This window comes from Dipodomys ordii, unplaced genomic scaffold, assembly GCF_000151885.1.
Source record: "Dipodomys ordii isolate 6190 unplaced genomic scaffold, Dord_2.0 Scaffold10, whole genome shotgun sequence".
Taxonomy (NCBI): Eukaryota; Metazoa; Chordata; class Mammalia; order Rodentia; family Heteromyidae; genus Dipodomys; species Dipodomys ordii.
Window position 1 is genome coordinate 19278302 of NW_012267226.1, and position 18931 is coordinate 19297232.

General features: G+C 40.7%; 1 protein-coding gene across 2 annotated transcripts in view; it reads right to left on the reverse strand.

The window, feature by feature from the left end:
* Nucleotides 1-9086, reverse strand: part of Sik3 (SIK family kinase 3) — an 80028-nt gene extending 70942 nt beyond the window's left edge. The window contains exons 1-2 of one of the 2 annotated variants that reach the window (XM_013009840.1): nt 8974-9086; nt 5007-5070 (exon numbers count right to left, since the gene is read on the reverse strand). In XM_013009840.1, coding sequence (XP_012865294.1) covers nt 5007-5070; nt 8974-9015 — 106 coding nt within the window. In that variant the 5' untranslated portion in view covers nt 9016-9086. The remainder of the gene's footprint in view (nt 1-5006; nt 5071-8973) is intronic. The other variant, XM_013009841.1, reaches the window with a different exon arrangement.
* Between the last annotated feature and the right edge of the window lie 9845 nt (nt 9087-18931).

Here is an 18931-nt window from a genome sequence, read left to right on the forward strand (position 1 = left end):
CCATGGCATAAAGAAATTGCTGTAATGTATTATATATATATATATATATGTGTGTGTGTGTGTGTATATATATATATACATGCATGTATGTGTGTGTGTGTGTATGTCATCATTAGGAATGTTATTTTAAGACACTGAGAGTGTTCATAATAAATCATACACATTTCAACTGGCTCTTCTTAAATTAGTAATTTGTTTTCGATGTCCATGAGTTCCGCCTCTATTCAGGAAACTTTACTTGATAAAGTACTGGATTTATGACAACATGGTCTCCAGCAGGAAGTTGGGGATATGTATCTAAAGAAATCATATTGTGTAAGTTTTAAATTATGAGTTTAATGGTTTACAAAAATAACTAGTTTCTCAATTCTTCCGGTATTTATTAAGCAAGGCCATACTGTCAGGGCTGTCCCTTTATAATACAGTGCTAAATACTTGACATGCGATATCAGTCTTAATAAAGTTGGTAATACTCATTCAATAACCATTTAGTGAAATCCATCACAGTGTTTTAAATTCATAATCTGCGTAGTTAATGAGAAAACCCAAAAGATGTTTCAGCTGGGTACAATGGTTTACACCTATAGTCCTAGTTACTCAGAAGTCTGAAATCTGAGGATCAGGACTCAACACCAGTCTGGGCGGGAAAGTCTGGGAGACTCATCTCCAGTCAATCATCAAAAAGCTGGAAGTGGGGCTGTGGCTCCAGTGAGTGGGTGAGCACCAAACTTAAGGGGAAAAACTCAGGGATACTGCCCAGGCCCTGACTTAAAGCCATAGTACCAACACACAATGTTTTCTCATTCATGTCTTCACAGAACAGTGACATTTGACATGGGTCACAGAAGTTAAAAAGAACAGCAGGGCTTTTGAATCTGTGTCCTGATGCCTCCCAGTTATAGCCACCATTTCCACTACCTCTTGTGAGGCTAATCATTAGTATCTTGAAGGAAAAAAAAAAAAAGACAAACATTCTTCACGTAACTGGGAAGTCATTTATGTAAGCTCTTTAAGTAGCTTCACGTGTCTATGGTTCATGCTTAGTCAATGTGTATACACCCTCTTCTACTTCCCTGGCCTCCATATTTATCAGATAGTGAAACCCAGTTCCAGTCACCCTAGGCAGTGTTTGTACCCACAGCAGTGGACAACTTACTTTTAATTCTTTTCTTTCTGGTGACAATCTATCAAACTCCAGTGAGTTCAGCAACTACTCCTGTGATCATATCTTCAACTTGTCTCTGCTTAACATTATGCTATCTCCAATGCAGCCTGACTATTCCTTTTTTGAAATGCTTGGGACCACAAGAATGCCCCACTCCATAGTTACTCAGAGTTTGCAGGTTTTATCTGTTCATCCCTAATCCAAACATCCAAATTCTGAAATGCTCCAAAATTAAAGGTTTTGTTTTGTTTTGTTTTGAAAAGGCATGGGTATCAACATACCTGCTACAGTTCTACAAGCCTAATTCCCACTGGGCAATGCAAAGAGAGCCACATGACATCTCATAGTGAATAATAAACAACATTCATAAAAATCATTTGTTTGAGATGGGTCTTGCATTTGTAGCCCAGGCTAGCCACAAAGCCTCCATTCTACTGTACCTCCATGCCCTGAGAACTAGGATTACAAGTAAGCACCACCACACCTGGTTTTCTTTTAGTATATATTTTTTATTGTAAAGATACTGTACAGAGGGCTTACAGTTACATGAGTAAGGTACTGAATACATTTCCTACCACACCTGATTTTTAAAAAGTTTTTACTTTTATCATTCTCACCATGGTATGTCTATTTGTGGATCACTGTATTTAGCTCACTTGGTTATTGCTTTTCAGTATATTTGTAAAGTTGTCAACAATTATTTCCTTTTGCCCCCCCCTCCTTTTTCTCTCCTCTCTTTCTAATACTCCCCAGTATACATACACTGGTATATCTGACAGTGCCCCAAATTTCCCTGAGGCTCTGTTTTTAGTTCATCATATCTCTATTCTCTGGTTTGCGCAATCTCTATTGATCAAGTATGCTTTTTCTTCTCCCATTTTGAATCCAGGTCTAAGCCTCTCTAATGAATTTTTCTATTTCATTTATTTTACTTTTTAACTCCATAACTTTCATTTGTTTTCTTAAATAATTTCCCTTCATTGGCATTCTCTATTCTAAGTAACATCACACATTCCTTTATTACTTTAATTTTGGTTCCTTTATTTCAGGAAACATGTTTATAATGTCTCTCAAGTTTTTCTTCTAATAAATCTGACATCTGGTCTCACTAAAATAGGCAGTTTCAGTGGTCTGCTTTTTGTCCAGTAGATAGTTTGTACTTTTCTTGGTTAGTTTTGCTTTGATTTTGTATGTCTTATAGTTTTGCTGTTGTTGGAAACTGGACATCTTACATCATTCATTACATGTACATATCTCCCATCTTCCCAGGCTTGTTATTGTCAGTGGAGCTTCAGACACTGTCCTCTGGGAGGTGAAGCTATGCTATACCCAGCATTATTCTAGGATCACCATGTTTTGGGTAGGATTCTCTCCTGGTCTTTTTCTGATGAAACCCAGCTCTTAAACTCTACTGATTATGGCTGATTGCTCCATTGTTTTAAACAATGCCCAGAGGCATAAATTGGCTTACAAACAATACAATCAAATTCTGGCTCCTTTGAAGGAATGGTTTGTTCAGATTGTAGGAAAGTTCTTTCCAGATGTCTTATTCCCTGAGTCTCTCTGGTGCAAGTTAGGCTGAGGGCTGGGCCAGTTTCCTGAATCTTCTCCCTCACTTACTACCACCCCTACAGCTCCCGAGTTCCTTAAGGAAGAAATTAAGAGCTGTTTTATGGTGTTTTTCTCCCCAGGCAAAAAATGAGCCAGGACCTAGAACTAGAGGTGGTAATAAACTTCTGAAAGATAACCCACTGCAGGAAACGAGAGCTTAGGGAAGTAGAGGGGAGTTCAGCTTGCGGTCCCCTCAGAATGCCTCTCCTGGCATAGAACCACTGTCTTAGGTGGCTAGGTAAGAATGTTCTACATCCCTGTATTCTCAGCATGCTCCCCTAATTTCTACAAACCAAGGCTGGGTAGGAGAAGAAAGTCTTCATCTCTCCACCGCCTCTGCAGGACAGCATCAGCAACAGATAACTAATTGGGAGAAGAATGGTTAACTGCTGATGACCTGCTCTTCCTGGGAAGAAAGCAACCTGTCTAGGTGCTAGTAGAAAAGAGACTTAGCTGCACAGGTATAAACTGAATGGATTATATTGGTTCAAGTACTACATACTATCAGATGAGCCCAATTTTCATAGATATTTATGTGTTCCTTCATTTGCCACTTGTCCTTAGGACTCCTCCAACCCTAGACTCTTCCATATACTTTAGAAGGCCTGTTACTTTTATTCTTTCCTGGGGGAAGGGGAAGGGGTTAAACTCAGAGCCTTACACTTGATAGGTATGTATGTGCTCTACCACTTGAGTCATGCTTTTAGTCACTTTTTATGTTCCAGATAAGGTCTCAAGAAAGTCTCACTTTATTCTACGACCAGCCTGGGCTAGGCTCCTTCTACTTGTGCTTTCCCCATGTTACTGGGGAAACAGTGTGCATCCCTTTGTGCTGGAATAACAGGAAAATACCACCATGCCCAGATATTGGTTAAGATGGAGTCTCAAGAACTTTTATGTCCAGAGAGGCCTCAAATTGTGATCTTCCAATCATTGCTTCAAATAAGATAGGATTACAACTATGCCCAGCTTTCTATTCTTTAAAAAAAAAAAAAAAAGTTTTGAAAACAAGCTCTGATAGGGTTAGTGGTGAGACTTTCAGGAAGGAAGAGGCAAAATGCCAGACTGGAAATGTGACTCAAGTGACAAGAGTGCCAACCATAAGCAAGAAAGTCCAGCAAGAGTTAAATACATACATACATACACACATATATACATACACACATACATACATACATATATACATAAGGTTTTCACAGTAGTCTTTGCATTAATCATGCCAACAGTTGATTCCCATTTATATTTGTGTTAGCCAGCAGATGGACCTTGATCCTTCTATTTTATATTTCCTTCCATAGCTAGGATAACAAGTATGACACCATGACCAGTTTCTTCTGTTGAGATGGGCGTTGTTGGCTCACATCTGTAATCCTAGCTATGCAGGTGGCTAAGATTTGAGGATCATGGTTTGAAAACAGCCCAAGCAGGGAAGTTCATGAAACTCATCTCCCATTAACCACAAAGAAAGCTGGAACTAGAACTGTGGCTTAAGGGGTAGAGTGCTAACGTTCAGTAAAAAAGCTCAGGGATAGCATCCAGGCCCCGAGTTCAAACCCCAGAACTAGCACACACACACACAAAAAGTGAATTTAGATTGGAAAGTTTACTCTCTTTTCCTCTATTTGACTCTACTAATCACTGTTAGCAAAGAGAAGACTTCTGTTTATTTTGACCACTTCAAAGTCAGATCTTCTAGTAACAAATTCTCCTGCTTATTTCTGATATTGTGCTAAGGGTAAGTGTAGGAGAAAAAAAAAAATCACAAAACCTCCAAAACTGAGAAGAACCATGAAGGCAAACAGGGAGCCCGGTAAGGATTGCAGTTACATGTTGTATTTGAACAAGCTGTAAGGCGTCACTAAGGGCAAGAATTCTGTTCCCAGTGCTGCTGAACTCACATGACAGACACACTTGAGGGAGTGTTGTCACACCTGACCTTAGCTAGAAACAACTGCCAATAGGAAGGCCCTGTCACAGGATCAGAGGGACTGCTTGTTTGGGGACACCTTTAATCTCAACTCCCAATACCTCACTAGAATACAAAATACCTTTGCTAAGCAAACAAAGATGCTAGAGAAATTTAACTAGGTGAATCCAAAGAGTTAGAATTATTTTGAAACCAAATAGCTGTAGTAGAGGACAGCTGTTCACATGACCTAACACTGAATAGCTCTTTTTGCTTTGCCAGTGTGCTCAATAGCTGGTTAAAGAATGCAATAAATGTACTTACCAAAAATTTCCCCTCCACTAGCATATTCTGTCACCAGATAAATCATCCGTTCTGTCTCCATAACCTGGTGCAAAGGCAGGAAAGTGACAGACAGTGACACAAATGACAGGCAGATATCAGAAGAAGAGAAACTGATAACTTTTCTCATTTGAAATATTGATAACCATTACACTTAAAGGAAATGTAAAACACTTCGGGGAAAACAGATATAAATGTTAGGAGTTCTTTAAGCAGGAAGCATTCACTACTGAGACACGGACACAGAGCTTCCGTGGAGAGCTCTGCAATCTGTTAAGATCGCAAAGCTGAGAGGCAGAGCAGAAACTAAGAACTAAAATGTCACGTTCAACACCAATCAAAAAGTGCCCACCAAACCCAACCTAAATAAAAACCACTTTAATGAAAATATGAGGAATTGTTCTAGAACTGCACAGAACTCCATAGAGCCTTGAAAAAAAAAAAGGAAATGATATCTTTTCTTCCTACCATCCATTTACTCAAAAAATACAAACCCTTTAAGTAACATAAATGATTTATGTGTATTTTGTCTTGATCCCTATTTTGCAACCCTTTCAAAATTCATGTTGTCAGTCTTGTCTTCCTTTTTAATCAAACATATTCCAACAGTCAAATATATGAATATATACCACACTTGCTAAAAACATTTTAAATATCTCATATATAAACAATAGAGTAAAGGTTTCTCCAGTAACCAACTGCATTTCTATCGCTCCTCTCAAGGAGCACAGGATAATGTACCATGCACTCCTGCAGAGCAGTGTTGCACAACAGAAACACAGGAATTGCAAATACAGCTTTAGCTTTTCCAGTTGCCACCTTTTTTTTAAGGGGGTGGGGAGGAAGGGGAGTGCAGTACTGGGGCTGAAACTCAGGACCTCATGACTGTTAGGCAAGCATTCTATCACTTGAGCAATGCCCCAGCCCTATTTACATTAGCTGTTTTTCAGAAGGTCTTGTGCTTGTGGTGGTTAAAAAGATATAAAGAGTCTCTTAGAAGACTTTCTTGCCTGTGCTGGCTTTGAACCGTGATCCTCAGATCTCAGATTTCTGGGTAGCTATGATTATAGGCATGAGCCATCAGAGCCCGACTAAAGCCAAAGGTTTTAAGACACCTTCAAGCCTATAGAATAGGACTTCAGGAAATACCAAGAAGTATGTTCTTGGGCAGAAGATAGGTGTCATTTCACTGAATTCTGTCTGATATTCTTCAACAGGTCTGTTCCTACTAATTCATTTCATCACATAGGCAGCTGAGGCCAGCAGAACTCTAAAGCTACAGCCTCAGCCACACATTAACATCGCAGCATGTTTTCTTTTCCATAAAAATAACAGGCCATGCAAGTGGGCCCAGGGCCCCTCATGCTGTTGGTGTGCTTTCTTCAGTCTTACGCATACTCCTGTATCTGGGTCAGAAGCCTTGACTGCAGTCTAAGAGCAGCAAAGGAACTGAGTGGGTGGCCGCCTCCTTCACAACTTGGGAGGGGACTCCTGCAGTGGAAAGCAGGGAGCAGGGCTGGTCCTGAGCTCAGGCAGCCACTGCTACCAGCACACTGCAATCTAAGCAGTTCCCCAAACCCCACCTTGCCCAAAATATGTCTTCCACCAGCCTGCTAAGTCCCTCCCCTTCTGTCTGAAATTCCATCCATCAGATTTACTGCTTTTGCAGTAGGGCTAAAGGATCACTCTGACGATGGTATGAAATATGTATATTTCTTTTTTTCTTTTTCTTTCTTTTTGCCAGTCCTGGGGCTTGAACTCAGGGCCTGGGCACTGTCCCTGAGCTTCTTTTGCTCAAAGCTAGCACTCTACCACTCGAGCCACAACATCACTTCTGGCCTTTTCTGCTTATGTGGTACTAAGGAATCAAATCTAGGGCTTCATGTGAAATATGTATATTTCTTAGGAAAGGAAGAAAAGTATAATAAAAACCTTTTCCATGACATAGAATCTGATCCTGGATTATCAAAATTAAATGCTTCCTTAGAAAACTACACCCAGGACTCTGTTAGAAAAGGGGTAGGTTTTGGGGCTGGGAAGGTGGCTCAATGGTAGAGCGCTTGCCTTGCATGCATGAGGCCCCGGGTTCGATTCCTCAGCACCACATAAGCAGAAAATAAAAAGTGGGGGGGCTGGGAAGGTGGCTCAGTGGTAGAGTGCTTGCCTTGCATGCTTGAGACCCTGGGTTCGATTCCTCAGCACCATATAAGCAAAAAGAAAAAAGCCAGAAGTGGCACTGTGGCTCAAGTGGTAGAGCACTAGCCTTGAGCTGAAGAGCTGAGGGAAAGCGCCCAGGCCCAGACTTCAAGCCCCACGACAGGACCCCCCCAAAAAAAACAACAACAAAAAAAGAAAAGGGGTAGGTTTTAATTGAGGTAAGAAGCTATACTTAAAATAGCTTGTGCCTCAAAGTGGTAGAGTGCTAGTCTTGAGTACAAAAGCTCTGAGATATTACCCAGGTCTTGAGTTCAAGACCCACAACTGAATTGCCATCACAATTTTGAACATGAGCACAAAAATTAATTTCTGAATAATTTTATGAGAGTCGCCAATGGCTCATGCCTATAATCCTAGATACTCAAGAGGCTGAGATCTGAGGATCACAGATCAAAACCAGCTGGAGCAGGGAAGTCTGTGAGACTCTTAACTCCAATTAGCCACAAAACAGGTCAGAAGTGGAGCTGTGGGTCAAGTGGTAGAGCCTTGAGTCCCCAGGCCCTGAGTTCAAACCCTAGGACTAGCACGCACGCACGCGCACACACACGCACACACAAATTGTACAAGAAAGTAATATTCATCATTATGTTTTCACCTCCCCAAAGTCTTTGTTCCTTTGGGTTTCCCACCCTTCTTTAGGACTGTGAACTTAAGTAAAGTAAGGTCTTATCACCTTCTAAACAATCTCTTTGGGTAATTCTTGCTGAGAAAGTCAGCAAGGTCTTAGGGTATTATTTTGTTTTGTTTGTTTTGAGGGTAGGAGTGTTTGTTTATTCTTAAAGCAGGGACGCATACAGGCCAGGCTGGCCTGGAACTCAATGATCCTCCTATCTCAGCTTTCCAAATTCTAGGACTACAGGTACTTGCCACCTTGTCCAATTTAGAAAGGATGTGTTTGTACAGGTGTGTTTTTTGCTTGGATTCACACCAGAACCTCATTCATATTAGGCAAACTATACCACTGAGTTATAAACCCGCCCCTTCCCCCCAAAAAATCAATGATATTTTTTACTTTTACTGCCAATCCTTGGGCTTGATGTCGGGTGCTATCCCTGAACTTTTGTGCTCAAGGCTAGTGCTCTACCACTTTGAGCCACAGTACCATTTCCAGCTTTTTGGTAGTTAACTGGAGATAAGAGTCTCTCAGACTTCGCTGTCTTTGAACCAAGATCCTCTTGAGTAACTAGGATTATAGGTATGAGCCACTGACACCCGGCTAAGGAATCAAATTTTAAAGAATGAATTAGTAGCTGGGTGCTGGTGGCTCACACCTGTAATCCTAGCTACACAGGAGGCTGAGATCTGAGGATCACAGTTCAAAGCCAGCCCAAGCAAGAAAGTCTGTGAGACTCTTATCTCCAATTAACCACCAGAAAACCAGAAGTGGCCCCGTGGCTCAAGTGACAGAGCACTCGGCTTGAGCTGAAGAGCTCAGGGACAGCTCCCAGGCCCAGAGGGCAAGACTCACAGCTGACCAAAAAAAAAAAAAAGAATTAATAGGACCTATTCAAGGTTAGTCAGACCTCACTAGGAAATAGTGAGGAGAAACAGGATATTAAATACTGAGTGAGAAAGTAGAAGGGAGGAGTAGAGAGTGAGATGGACATATGAACACAGAAACAGAGAAAGTCACAGATTGTCACCATCCACATGTTCTTCAAAGGCAGCTTCAGATAAAACAGACCAATCTGATTCTATAGCCATGCACCCACCATGCCAGGAATCTTCCTACCTGGTAGAGCCTGATGATGTGAGGGTGGCAAAGCATCTTCATTATTTGGACTTCCCGGAATATCTTCTTCAAGTTTTCTTCATCCAGCTGGGTCTTATCTATGATCTTAATAGCAACCTGTTGACAGAGGAACAGTTCACTTAGGACAATCAAATTCACTTCAAAATATAGTCTATAAAATATACTGCTAGTGTTTTGCTTTCAGAATGTCAATGAGGAAAACAAATTTAGTCTTTGTAAAAGGACAGGAAATGGGGCCCTAGAACAAGGTCGTGCCAAAGGAACAAACTCTAGAAGCTAATGGGTCTTCTGAATTTCTTAAGTTGCTTTCATGGGGCGGGGGGGTATATGCAGCCTCTGGGCCCTATAAGATGTGGAATCATTTGGTACATGACTGGATAGACAAGTATGTTTCTTGCATGCTCCTGGTTGACTGCCCATGGCCATCTTCCTGTATTGGTCATCTTGTATGGCCCGTGGATGATAGTATAAATATCCCATTGGCCCTTGGCAGAAAAAAAAAAGATTCTAAATCCTTGGTCCATTAAAACCCTTGGCCAAATATTTCTTGACTGCACAGTTGTGGTTATGGTCCCAGAGAGCAGTATGTAAGGCCTCATGTCAAGATAAGAAGCTTGTAGGACAGGTATGTGAGGTTTTAGCAAGGCTCCACCAGAACTCACGCAGGGCTACTCACACTTCACCAGTGCTTATGTAGCTCAAGAGGAAGAAGAGTAGGGTCAGTTTTGTGGTAGCAACAATTCTGAATAGTGATTGTCAATAAGTAATCCTTCTTCATGCTTTACATCTATTACATCTTAGTAATCATTCTTCATGCTTTACATCTATTAACTCATTTAAATCCACAACACCAGCCAGGCACCAGTGGTTCACGCCTATAATTCTAGTTACTCAGGGGGCTGAGATCTGAGAAGAGCTGAGATCTGAGGATCATGGTTCAAAGCCAGCCCAGGCAGGAAAAGTCTGTGAGACTCTTATTTCCAATTAACCACCAGAAAAATGGAAGTGGCTCAAGTGGTAGAGCGCTAGCCTTGAGCTCTAGAGCTCAGGGACAGAGCCTAGGACCAGAATTCAAGCCCTATGACCCCTCCCCCCAAAAAACCTGCAACACCAGTATTATTATGAATTTTGTCTTGTTAATATGGAAATAGAGGCACATAGTAAATAATGAACCCCAGAAGTGATGTACAGCCAGATCCAAAGATCCTTCTGTGCCATATAGACATTGCTCCCACAGAGAATGTGTCATTCCATTTGACCCATTATTCTGAAGACATCAACATCAAACTTTTTTGTTGTTTGGTGTTTTTGTAAAAACACAAGTTATTGATGTGTAGCCCAGGCTGATATGGAACTAGAGATCTTCCTGTCTCTTCCTCCCAAGGTATATACCATCACACAGCAATACAAACATTTTAAAGTAGAATGAAAGGTGGAAAACTTGGTTGTAACCCACTAAAGTGCATCACTGAAAATGATAAGGAAATATTTATATCTATTTCAATTACCTCAGTTATCACCAATGTAAGTTACATGAAAACCTGAGACTAGACAAACCCTAGCCCCCTCCAATTCTTTAGATTCCAAGTTGGTTTTTTTTTTTCAATTTTTTGTTTTGTTTTGTTTTTGGTCAGTCATGGGGCTTGAACTCTGGGCCTGGGCGCTGTCCCTCAGCTCTTCTGTTCAAGGCAAGCACTCTTATCACTTAATCCACAACTCCCACTTCAGGCTTTTTCTGTTTATGTGGTGCCAAGGAATCAAATCCAGGGCCTCATGCATGCAAGGCAAGCACTCTACCACTGAGCCACCTCCCCAGCCCCTAGATTCTAAGATCTTATATTCTGAGAAAGGGAAAGAAATTCTACTGAAAAGCAAGGAAAACATAAGGAGCAAAATTCTCAACTCAGAGAAATAAAGACAGAATGGAACATACATGGTAAATTATTTGAACAAATAAAGTAATGAATACCATGAAGATAACTTTAGTTGGATTTTTTTCAGAGATGTCAGCATGAAGAATATAGAAGACAAGTTTCAGCTCAATACCAAGACCATGGAGCCTTGCTTGTAGATGGAATGTGATGGAATGAGCTCAGGGGACAAGGAATAACCAGCCATGGCCCTCACTTCAAGGAACTCACAATCTAGCAGGGAAAGAGACAGGTGCAACGGATGATAGAGCACCACAAGTACAATGAACAAATAATAGAGCTCTGCACAGTTACAGGGATGGAATATAGGTGGATGGTCTTCAGCTAGGGAAGAGACTTATATACAGGGAAAGAATTCATGAAGAAGGAAGTTTGACCACAGAAAGAATTACAACGGGTAAAAAAGGTGGTAGGGAAATTAATTGAAGAGAAATAAAATCATCAACAGATCTTGCCAACTGTTTGGTCTATAGGAAATCTTGAGCCACGTAAACCTTGAGTCATATCCAGGGTCCCTGTGACCTTGAACCACTAGCATGTGTGTGGTCTGTGTCAGATCACGTACAGAACTATAGCTGCAGCAACTGGTCTGCTATCTGCACCTGCTTCCCTCAGGACAGCTCTCAAAGCACAAATACCATGATAAGCATGTCTACTGAAGAAATAGTTGGGCTCTTCATAATTATAAATAAAACGTTAATTAGGACTGGAAGGAGTGCTTTCATTTATGTAATAGGATCAACAACTCACAAGCAAATGCTCACAGCAGAACTCCAGTGAGGTGTGTTGGAAATGGTGGGAGGTGCATTCTGAAGGGGCAGCGTGCATTACGTGTGCTTGATGTGTATGCCACGTTGTGTAAGAGACGAGTGTCGATGTGAACATCAGGACCTTCCCACCCCTCACACCCCACTGGCTGATAGCATATTCAGAGAAAGCTCTTGAGATAATTGACCAGACTTTTGGACTTTTTCCCTCCTACCTGGTCACACTGTAATTGAAGAAGTCATAAAGTAGATGCTTTGTAGTAGACTCACCCTGAACTGCCCTGGCTCTCTGAGGCACAGAATATTCAGAATGGAATGGTCAAGAAAACCAACCCTATCATCAATGAGCACAAAACTGGACCTTAACATACATCTGGTTCTGAATAAAAGATTACAGTTTAGTGAAGACAAAGGTACAGTATAAATGTGGGTTTACTTTTTTTTTTTTTGCTCGGTTTTGGGGGGTTTGAACTCTGGGCCTGGGCGCTGTCTCTCAGCTCTTCAGCTCAAGGCGAGTGCTCTACCGCTTGAGCCACAGTGCCACTTCCAGTTTTCTCGTAACGGTTACTTTTTTTTTTTTTTTTTTTTAAGGAATGCATTTGACTTCTTCACATAAGGGACTGCGGTCCTATATAGTGAAACGCACTTTTATCTTTTAAAGGAAATTCCACTAAGAATAAATTGTTCCTAGAAGGTAGGAGTCGTTTTAATACATTAAAACATCAAATTCCTGTCTACTCTTCAGTGCAGTGAGATTAAAGATTCCATAAAACAATGGAGGGTGAAGCGTGCCTAGCAACAGCATATACAGCCTAAAAGTAAGGACCTAACAGGCCTGCATTCCCAGCAGTCAGGAAACACAGGAGAATCTCAAGTTCAAGGCCAGTTTAGACTATGTAGTAAAAACCTGTCTCAAAAAAAGAAAGAGAAACAAATACTCTGAAGAAGTCATGCTGCTCAGATTCAAAATTCTGGAATTATTGATTCATACTATTAAGCAAGTCATTCCATTTTCTGGTGGCTTTATATCTATAAAATGTGGACAACATCAGAACCTTATTTAAAGGATCGTTGGGGATGAAGTGCTAAGCACTAATGAGTAAAACCTGCTTGCTATACAGGGTGGCGTACGATAAACACATTGCAGTAGTAATTGCCTTATCCACAGCTTCACTCTCCCCAGCTTCAACAACATGCAGCCAAAAACAATATTAAGTGGAAAATTCCAGAAATAGACAATTCTGAAGTTTTAAATTGTATACCATTCTAAACAGCATGACAAATCTTGCACCACCCTGCTCCATCCTGCTGGGGACATTAATCATTGCTTTGTTCAGCACTGAACATGCTATCTTCTCATCCGTCACTTAGTAGCAACTTAGTTAACAGGTCACAAGACTGTCACTGTACTGCAGTGACCCTTATTTTACTTAACCAATGGTCCCAAAGTCCAAAAGCAGTGATGTTGTCGATTCAGATTTCCCAAAGACAAGTCACCATGTTCTGTAAGTGAAAAAGTAAAAGTTCTAGTTTTAGTTAGAAAAGAGAAACTGGACAGGTTTGGTGATGTACATTTACAATCTCAGCACTCAGACTAGCTTAGGCTACAAAATGCAATCCTTTCTTAATTTAAAAAAGGGAAGGAAGAAGGAGCTAGGTATGGGGACACATGACTTTAATCCCAGAACTAGGAAGGCAGAAGTAGGAGGATTTCCATTTGAGCCAGTCCGTGTCCGTGCTACACAGTGAGTTGTAGGCCAGCCTGAGCTATACAGTAAGACCTTGTCTCAAGGGAAATAAACAACAACAAAAAATTGAAAAGAAATTGTGTACTCTAGCTGTAAAAATTTGTGCACAGTAAGACATTGAGAAAGAGCATATTCATATAACTTTTATTATACTACACTATAATTGCTCTACTTTACTATTAGTTACTGTTGTCAATCTCTATACCTACCTTATAAACAATCTTAAGTAACTATGTATGGGGAAAATGCTGCATATAAGAGTTCAGTACTACCCATGGCTTCAAGTCATCCACTAAGAGTCTTGGAACATATTGTCCACTGTGGTGGTGTGGTTACTATCTAGATTAATTACAGATAGTGCTACTGCTAGTTCAATGTTTTCTAGAATAGAGCTTTAAACTTTGGGCATAAAAGCATGGATAAGACTGACTTCACTAAGTAACATAATCCTGAATCTAAAACACATAAAATCCTTGTTCAAAGAGCAAGCTGGGGGGCCCAAAAGCAAAGCAGCTAACCATTAGTGGTTGACATTCAGAACCAACTGGTTAGTGCCTCTGATGGGGGAAGAACAGGAAGGGAACAGAGCTGGGGGAAAACACATTCCATTCAGGAAAGTCACCCTGGGCCACAGGATGGAGCCCACAGCAAGACCTGACCACAAGGCTGCACTTCTTCACAGCAAGCCAGACGCCCCCAGCACTCTCTAGCAAGCAGCTAAGGCCCCGAGGAAACTACTGCGACTTGGTGGTGGAATAAATGCCTCCTGGGATGACTTACGAGGAAGGTGCCTTCCTGAGGCTGAGCTCCTACTACAGACACAAACTGAAAAAGGGAGGCTTTCTAACATGCAGACGAATATTCATGAAACAGAGAAAATGCTAAGTGGGAGGGACGCGTGATTATTATGACAATACCGAAACAGAATAATAGGCGCGAATTTTCACAGCTTCAGGCCACACAACAAATGTTTACCTTCAAATACAGCTCAGTTGCTTGAAAAATTAAATGTCTATAACAAAAGTAAATCACCAAGTAAACAGAAGACAAACTCCCAAAGAATATGCTTTCAGACTGAGGCTGGAAATCTGTGAATCACAAAGAGATATCCTTCTTAAATTGGCATATAATAAGAAAATAATGAAACTTAGATCACTCTAGAAGGGGGAAGAAAACAGAAATTTTCCCTATCCGTGTTCACTTCTAAAACTATAGTTCCTTTAACTCATCTCATCATAAGCACAATAATGTTCAAAGAGAATAAAGTTGGACAAAAACAATGTTTTTTTTTTTTTACAAAAAGGCTATAATTCACTTGTATATTCTGCTATCACATTGATAGGCAAGATTAAGGTCACCGAATAAAAACTAATGAACCAGGGGAAAGTTTAGCATTAAGATCAGAACTTGTTTTGATCTTAATTATAGGCACTGGTGGCTCATGCCTATAATCCTAGCTGCTCAGGAGGCAGAGTTTTTAAGGATAAAGGTTCAAAACTAGCTTAGGCAGCAAAGTCTGTGAAACTCTTATCACCAATTAGAATATGAGGAGTAGTGCTATGACTCAAAGTAGTAGTGCTAGCTTTGAGTGAAAAAGATAATGGGCAGCACACAAGCCCTAAGTTCAAGTCCCACCAAAAAAAAACAACTAAAACTACAAAGTATGCAAGGTGGTATGGTTTAAGTTGTAATCTATCTGCTTGGCAAGAAGAAATCTCCAATTTGAACTGTCCCCTCAAAAGAAGAGGAACGTGTGGCTGGAAAGGTAGCTCAGTGATAAAGTGCTTGTCTTGCATGCATGAGGCACTGGATTCGATCTTCAGCACCACATAAGCAGACAAAGCCAGAAGTGGCTCTATGGCTCAAGTGGTCGAGCGCTAGCCTTGAGCTGAAGAGCTGAGGGACAGTGCCCAGGCCCAGAGTTCAGGCCCCACAATCGACCAAAAAAGAAAAAAGAAGAGGAAAGTAAACTATCTCACTGATAAGTTTTATATTAATTATATGTGAAAATGATCATCTTTTGATACTAAGCTAAATGAAATATATTATTAAAACTATACGTGTTTCTTATAGCATTTAAAAATTACTGGGCCTGGGCACTGTCCCTCAGCTCTTCAGCTCAAGGTAGTGCTCTACCACTTGAGCCATAGCGCCACTTCCGGCTTTTTTCTTTTTTGCTTATGTGGTGCTGAGGAATCGAACCTAAAGCCTCAGGCATGCAAGGCAAGTGCTCTACCACTGAGCCACCTTCCCAGCCCTAAAAATATAAATTTTATATATGGCTACTGGATAGAAGTGGTCTAGATGAAATTAATAAATTAGATAATTAACCTATCAATTAAAGGAAGTATTAGATGGAAATTACTTCTAAAAGATCTGACACAATGTGGAGAACAGACTGTTATTCATACCATAGAAACTTGGCATAAAGACAAAGGCATTCAATGATCAGTCAAGGCAGTGGCCTTGGAAGAAATCAAATAAGGTCTCAAAAGTCTAAGAATTCTACTGAATTCCATTAAAAATGTGTATCGAGCAATTGATCCATTTCTCGTGCCTGAAGGACTCACTACAGCCCGAAGACAGTGGCAGTTCTCAAGGTTTTTGGTCTAGGATTCCTTTTTAAAAATACAGAGAAGCCAGGCACTGATGGCTCACGCTTGTAATCCTAGCTACTCAAGAGGCTGGGATCTGAGAATCATAGTTCAAAGCCAGCCTGGGCAGGAAAGTCCGTGAGACTCTTATCTACAATAAACCACTGAGAAAACCAGAAGTGGCACTGTGGCTCAAGTGGTAGAGCACTTGCCTTGAGCTGAAGAGCTGAGGGACAGTGCCCAGGCCGAGTTCAAGCCCCATGACTGACAAAAAAAAAAAAAAAAGATACAGAGAATCTTCAAGAAGTCTTGCTCAAGCAGATAGTACATTTTCACTATTAAATTAAAGTAAGTTAAATTAAAGCAAACTTTTAAGACATTTCCTTAGCCAGCCACTCCATTTTTTTACAGGACTTCATTCTTTCTCAGAGCAAGAAAGGGATGGTTGGCTAAATGATACTCAAATGCTTTTTACCTCAGCCACAGTGGATTTCTTTTCTTCAAAAATTACCCAATAGATTACCAGAGAAATGGGTTAAAAGAAACCCCAAACCAACATGAAGTCTTAAGCTAAACATGGTAAACACTAAATGGCCGTGGTTAATATTGTGTCACATGGCTGCTGTCAAGATACAGGCTGGCCACACATGGATGCAGTCAGGGTACAGGCCGGCCACATTCTTGGGAAGGTCCTAACCTTTGCACTGGAACGCATTTTCTAACTGGCATCCACATTTCAGGGAACAAATCATCAAATATAAAGAGCCAAAGCAAAGATGCGTATTTGGAAAGAAGTGCTTATTCATGTGTGTGCATGTGTGTGTGTGTGTGTGTGTGTGTGTGTGTGTGCGCATGCACACCAGTCCTGAGGCTTGAATTCAGGGCCTGGGCACTGTCCATGAGGGTTTTTTTGGTTGTTTTGTTGTTGCTGTTGTTGTTTTGCTCACTGCTAGTTCTATCCCACTTCAACCACAGCTTCACTTCCACCTTTTTGCTGCTTAACTGTAGATAAGAGTCTCATGGACTTTCCTGCCTGGATTCAAACCATGATCCTTAGATCTCAGCCTCTTGAGTAGCTGGGATTATAGGCGTGAGTCACCAGTACTTGGCTGTATTCTATTCATTTTATACACACGATTGTTTCTGTAAAGCTTAAGGAATGGATGGAGTACAGGTTGCTGCCAACTCCAGAAAAGGGGCCTCAACATGGCCACCACAGATAAGAGTCTGGTAGCTCTCAATAAACTGCAAAGGAAATAGTTAAACATAACTTAAAATATCTAGCATTTCGGGAGGGAATGGTTGAACTTTCATTTTTCTGTGCTTATCTGGTCTGTATCCCGAATGATGAATACAAAAGAGCTCATGTGTTTGCTGTGCATGCAGGATAGAGAATGGACAACCTACTGAGAATGGGAAAATATACCATGAAACATGTATTATTCTTGGAAGCATTTCTAAGCTGGAACATGGTATATTGTGCATAATTAATACATGGCATCTGAAGCATGGGGAATTTTCTGGTGATTACTTAAAATTCAAGGCACAGAAGGAAAACTTCAAAGACAAAAAGAAAATGATTTCTCCGTTCCAATAATTCCCATCTGGTTCACATTTACCCTCTCAGAAAGCAGAAGTCCTAGAAGTGTCTCTGATCTTATAGGCAACTCTCTTAGGCATACTGACATTATTGTGGTTATTATTGTTATATTAACATTTACCAAGTGCCAACAACAGCGTGCCAAAAAGGGAAAAAACAAAACCCAAGATGTCGTGGAGCCTGTAAGAGATGGGAAATGAGGTTGGAGCTACAGGGTAGAAATAGGGCAAAGAAGAGACCAAGAAAATAGTTTGGTACTCATTTTTTGCTGAGGAAAAAGAGAAGACAGGATTGAACCCAAAGCTCCTGCATTCTAGGCAAGTGCTCTACACACTGAACTACATCCAAATCCGGGAGATGCTTTGAACAGAGATGAAGGATTGAATAGAAAAGTACTAGAAATGAGGAAGCAAAAAGTTTGAACTAAATGATTAAACAAGAAAGTTCAAAGAAACAATAATCTAAGAAAGAGGTATAAAGACAAAGTAACTGATATAGAAATGTTTTGAAATGAAAGAAAAATGAAAAATATCTCACCCCCAAACTGTAATTTAATTTAGAAATAAAGGTATGGTGGAATGATGCGTGGAGAACTTGGCAATGCGGTCTGAAAAGAGAAGTTCCAAGGCAGAAAGCTGAATGGATTTCAAGATGAACGTTCTCAATGAAGTACACACTACTCCTTTCTGGAGTGCTAACTCATAGGTAAAAATAACACAGACTTGCAAGAACATGTTTGTGAGGGAACACATTTAGACACAGTATCTAGAACGGTCAGGCTTTTTAAAGCACTTTATCCCACAGAGATTTATTACACTGGGTATCTTGCTGACCTTACAAAGGCAATACTGTTCTCAGGAACAAAACCAACATGGCTTATATGTTAAATGACATGAATATGGCCTCTGAGGCCTCATCACACTGTCTGCATGAAATGGCAGGAGTTGGAGGGGAGGAAGGAAACACAGTCAGAGCTCAATAGCTATTCCTCCTAATTGACATCTCCCAACTGTTAGGTAATGAGAACTACAGGAAAACAGGATGCAATCTCCATTATCAGAGAACACCTCACCATACTTATTTTTGAAAGTCTTATTTATCAGGTATGCTTAGATACTGGGAGAGTGAGCTAAATCTTGGCTGGGGAGGGGGGGAGGCGGTAGCTCACACCTATAATCCAAACCACTCAGAAGGCTGAGACCTGAGGATAGTAGTTCAAAGCCAGCTCAAGCAGGAAAGTCTGTAAGACTCTTATCTCCCCCTAAAAATTACCCCAAAAAAGCTGTAAGTGGAGCTG